The sequence below is a fragment of the Nicotiana attenuata genome, unplaced genomic scaffold, assembly GCF_001879085.1.
Source record: "Nicotiana attenuata strain UT unplaced genomic scaffold, NIATTr2, whole genome shotgun sequence".
Lineage (NCBI taxonomy): Eukaryota > Viridiplantae > Streptophyta > Magnoliopsida > Solanales > Solanaceae > Nicotiana > Nicotiana attenuata.
In genome coordinates, this window is record NW_017672742.1 from 1 (window position 1) to 5,317 (window position 5,317).

The window sequence follows — 5,317 nt, forward strand, 5'->3', positions numbered from 1 at the left end:
TAAAGATTAGCTTGAGGCGTGTCAAAGACACTGTCCTTAAGGATATTTCCCCCACACCGAAATGAATAATATTAGGCGTATCCCCCAGGATTCAACAAGCTCTTCTAGTATAACTAGGAGCAGAAACAACAAAGATTAATCAAAATAAACCCAGCAAAATAGAAGATAATTAGAAGGAAAGTCTTTTCTTCTTTCTTTTCTCTCTTATCAAGATGTAAAAATAAAGAGTATAAATAGTGCAATAGAAAATGCACAATCTGATCGAATTGTCTAAGCCATAAGCTTTTCAAAGCTTATAAAACGTTCAAATTCAAACGTTAAAATTTAAAGACATTAAGGTTGTAAAATGCTTAATTATTCTTTCAACAACAGTAACGTCTACCCACTAATGAGCATTCAATAATCAGTTTTATTTTGTCCCAATTTAATTCAAAATCAAACTAATTTTCTGTTACAGATATATTTAAAATAATTACTATAATAATGACTCATTAATATAATAGTGTGAAAATGAATCTAGACATAGTTTTAGACATAATTTTGGAATATTTCTTTTTGAGATATCAAAAGTATTTTCTATCAGGATATCCCATAGGATTAGTTATTCCACCTTCTAATGGGATAACTAATCCCGCCATTTCAGTGTAAAAGTTATTCTAGGATTAGCTAATATCCTAAACCAAACATGGGTTAAAGTTAATCCCAAAATTTAACCCGGGATTATTATTCTTATCTCATGTACCAAACAACTCAGATCCTAAATGAGAACGAATATAATACGGAATAGTACCGCCATATTTATTTTTATTTTTTTAATTATCCAGCATCTTCTTGATCGGTACCGTCCATTAGGCTGGCCTAGACCTGTCCACTCCTCTTCCTCCAGCCCTCTCGAAGCTGAACGTGTTTTAAAATATAATAATGGTGGTATTTGTAGAAGCTAAGATTCACAAAGGTGTTTGTTCAAATTGTGGATGTGGAAAATAATACTTCCTCCGGTTTAAAATAAGTGATTTTTTGAATGTTTTCACACAAATTAAGAAATCCACCTTTTAGCATTAATTAGTAATGAAATTGACCATATTAACCTTTACTATCTCACATAAACACTCCTAACACACATTCCAACACTATTTACTCCAAGGACAATGTAGGAAAAAAATAATTAATTCATTCTTGAAATCTGGAAAAATCACTTATTTTGGATCACAAGAAAAAGGCCAAAAAATCACTTATTTTTGACCGGAGGGAGTAGTTCGTAGATGTAAATCCGAATCATGTGCTTCAAACTTCAGAGACTAGGCACTAGCTGACTAGATGTGTTAATTATTGGGGAAAAAAATAAGATTAACACTTACCCCTAATCATGTGGATGAGATGTTTAGTCAAAATGATTACTTAATTGTTGAAGTCAGAGATGCAATCATCTAAGGCATCACTAAGATAATAGAATAATTAATCAGTGCAATTTCTTAATATAATTAATATGTCTAATTATTGGCTGGAAAAATGATTAGTTGCTTCAATTTTAAGCACCCTTAGTCTTAAAATCATGTCTTATTAATGAGGGTAAACGTTTTTGCATTTGCATCAAAACTCAAGTTATTGAAAGACATGGAGAGTAAGAAATGTGACTGTTCTCCTCCATATGAAGTACAGCGTAATGAGAGATATTGTTCTATATCCCCTGCTCATTGTCCCAAGACTTGGCCTGAATTGGTTGGATTTTCAGGTGATGAAGCTGCAAAGGTGATTTTAGCAGAGATGCCAAACTTACTTATTGAATTCATTCATCCGCCTTGGGCTTTAACTCAAGACTTTAGACCCTCTAGAGTTCGGATTATTGTTGATCGTTTTGACAAAGTTAGTATGCCTCCAACTATTGGCTGATCCTCTCTCCAACTTGTTTTCCTTTTAGTCCAAATGAATGAGTGTTCTTTGGACTGTGTATTAGCATAAGATAGAGCCATTGCCTTTTCTAAGTCCTTTGTTTTGACTTTTCTTACCTGATATTGCTTTTGTTTCGATTCTATTATTATTTTGCTGTTGTTATTTCTTTTTCCTAACTTCTTTACTACTGTATTTCCTTTTCTAAATTGATGTGTTTATGCTTGTCTTGAGCCGACGGTCTATCAGAAACAACCTATTTACCTGCACAAGATAGATGTAAGATTCGCGTACATACTACCCTTTCCAGACCCCACTAGTGGGATTTTACTGGGTCGTGTTGTTGTTGTTGGTAGAGGTGGGCGTTCGGGCAGTTCGGATTGAATTTAAAATTTCGATTTGGATTTTCGATTTTCGAACCGAAGAAATGACAATCCAACTCCAATCCAAATAAGTTCAGATTTGATCGGATTTTTTAAGTTCGGTTTCGAATTAATCGGTTTGGATATTTTGGATTTTCGGTTTTGAGCTTATAAATTGAGATATTTCTTCTTTTTATAAAAATAAATATCTAAATGAAGTACTCATATTAAATTGCCTGAAAAATTTTCCATTTTCACCGCAGTCATCCAAATAAAGTATTCAAGTAATGAAACTATTATTAAGGAAATGCACCAAAGACATTAATACGCCTGATAAGAAGTAGCAATAGTAAAACCATATCCAAATAGAAAATATTATGACAGTAACTAAGTAATTAATACTCCCTCCGGTCCATAATAGTGATTTTTGGGGTTTTTCTTGTCTCCAAAATAAGTGATTTTTCCATATTTGAAGACTGAATTAATTATTCTTTCCCTACATTTCCCTTGGAGTAAATAATGTTGAAGTATGTGTTACGAGTATTTATGTGAAGAGCTAGTAAAGGTTAATATGGTCAATTTCATTGCTAATTAATGTTAAAAGATGAGTTTCTTAATATGTGTGAAAACAACCAAAAAATCACTTATTTTGGACTGGAGAGAGTAGTGAATATGAGATAATATCTAATGGACAGGGTATCAAACTTATTACTACTGGCATATGGTTAATGGACTAAATATAAAGGATAACATTTCAGATTTTTGGATATCCAAAAATTCGAAGTATCTAATCCAATATCCAATCCGTAATCCGAAAATCCAAACCAAAAAATTTGGATTTCGGGTTTGCCCAAACTAGGCCCACCCCTAGTTGTTGGTTTCTTTCTCAAGAGTTTATTCTTATTCACACAAGAAAAAGAGTGAATTTATCATGAATCAAAATCTTGGGAAATGAAGAGATCATTTATACACACTCAGCATGAAACTATTGCAGGTATCCTGCTAAAAGAATTAGGAACATTGGAAAAAGAAATCAAGAAAAAGTATTTGTATAAAATAAGTACTCCAATTTCTCTTCCACAACCCAATGAATCCTAGCTAATATTTGCCATGACTAACTATATGATTGAAAAATTCTCAAAAAACCCCACCAAATCAAGATTCACTCCATTGGCGATTCTCACACTTGTAAATACAACTCAACCCAACCAAAATATCAGCAATGGCAGCTTCTGTCTTCTCTTTATCCGAATAATGCAACGTCTGCAGCAACAAAACAGAAGGCTTAATATCAAACTTAGTCTTCTCCAAATTCCTTTCAAGCTGCCAATTTATAGTGTTATGTGCCATTGGCGCTAGCCATTCCATTATATGTTTCAAAGCCTCCCTCCACCCCTCGGCCAACGATTCGTCCTCATCCATACATTTCAATTTCTTGCTCAATTTTGATCTCACTGTTTTTTTCAGGTTGTCCGGCAACATTAGGTACAGATTTTCTCGTGAATTAAGGTCTACGGATTCGGATGGATTCGAATACTTCTCTACTAATGTGATTACATTAGCATAACGCAACGCGAGCCCTGAACCGCCCACGGTTGAAGGCCCTGCTGCATGAAACACCCTATTGTTTTTGGCCAATTTTTCCGATCCAAAACCTTCATCATCACATAGAAAAAATATCGATTTTCGGCTGTAAAATCGAACCAACGTAGGCTTAGACGTCGTGGGAATGGGCCCGGACCGTGAAATAATTTGTTCCCTTATTGGTTCAATCAAACAATTCTCTGGTTGGACTTTAAGAATCTCTTTCTGCTGAGATGAACGCATGTTACGCAATGAAACAGAGGGCAGAACAGGAATATAAGGACCAAAAATGACGCAAATTCTAGCGTAAATTATGCAGACAATACGTGCCATGTAACCAACACTTTTATCAAACGTTTGACTCCACAATGAAATCTCTCTGAACTGTCGAACCTGCTTTCTTTGTTGTTCTAGTCTCTGATTAAACATGTCGCAATTCACTTTCTGCAATTGCCCTGCTGTTTTTTTCTCCTTCCATTTTTTCATTTTCCTCTCTGATATCTCCAATTCTGTTAAATTTTCCAACGCTGCGTACAAACCAGACGTGGCATTAATCAATTTCTCCATTTTATCAACTCTTTTTTCAATCTCCTTTGACCCATATTCCAGTTTCCCAAAATCAATAATCCCTAGCTTGAGATCCGTGTATACAAGATCAAAACGATTAAGGCCAAAATCATTGCATTTATGGCCTAATCGTGCTACAGCAGCCGCGGCTTTATCAAGATCTTCAAGCCTCTCAGCACACGCAAGGCTTAAAAGAAAACCTTCATCTTTGGAATTCAAATATGCAACTCCTTGTGATTTCATCTCTGTTTTCAGCTTTGAAATCTCAACATCAGAAAGAGATTTGTATAAACAGAGTAATCTTGACATGATTTTCGCCGTTTCAAATGCCAAGATTCCCATTTGGTTGGCCTTTTTATCACTGTTAGCAAGACCATGATCTCCCATTTTCAAGCTCTTATTATTGTCTGTACTAAGCCAACCCATTTTTGCAAAACCAACCATTGTTGAGATATAAGGGTGTAATAGAAATATAAAATGTGTTTCAGGTATTGTCAGGAGTATTTATAAAAAATGGTGGAAGCTGGAGGATTAATGAGTGAGGAAATGGAAGGTATTTGAGGAAGAGAGGAAGGAGAAGAGAAACAGCTTCGAATGATCTTCATTGGGTCTGTATTGGATTATGATTACGCGTTTGGACCGTTGGACATATATATATATATTTTTTTTTGGGTGATAATATGAAAAGAAATAAAAAAAGGAAATATTTTGACATGTTGGTCAATCGAATTTACTGAAGAGAGGGATTGGATTTACTTGTTCCTAGCTTCTTGTGCGGTAGTTGAGGGATGGGCGCCACGTTTGAGGAATCTCGTTATGTCTGTTAGGAAACAGTTGGATTCACTGATTGTCAAATGTTGTTTTGAGTACCAGGTTGGTTTTGTCTCTGAGTCACTGTTTCTTAAAAAAATGAAAAG

General features: G+C 34.8%; 1 protein-coding gene across 1 annotated transcript; it reads right to left on the bottom strand.

Annotated features, from left to right (window-relative positions):
- Positions 1–3,193: 3,193 nt before the first annotated feature.
- On the bottom strand, positions 3,194–5,039 carry LOC109214345. Its single transcript, XM_019378253.1, has one exon. The coding sequence runs from the start codon at positions 4,842–4,844 to the stop codon at positions 3,405–3,407; it is 1,440 nt and encodes a 479-aa protein (XP_019233798.1). The 5' UTR covers positions 4,845–5,039; the 3' UTR covers positions 3,194–3,404.
- Between the last annotated feature and the right edge of the window lie 278 nt (positions 5,040–5,317).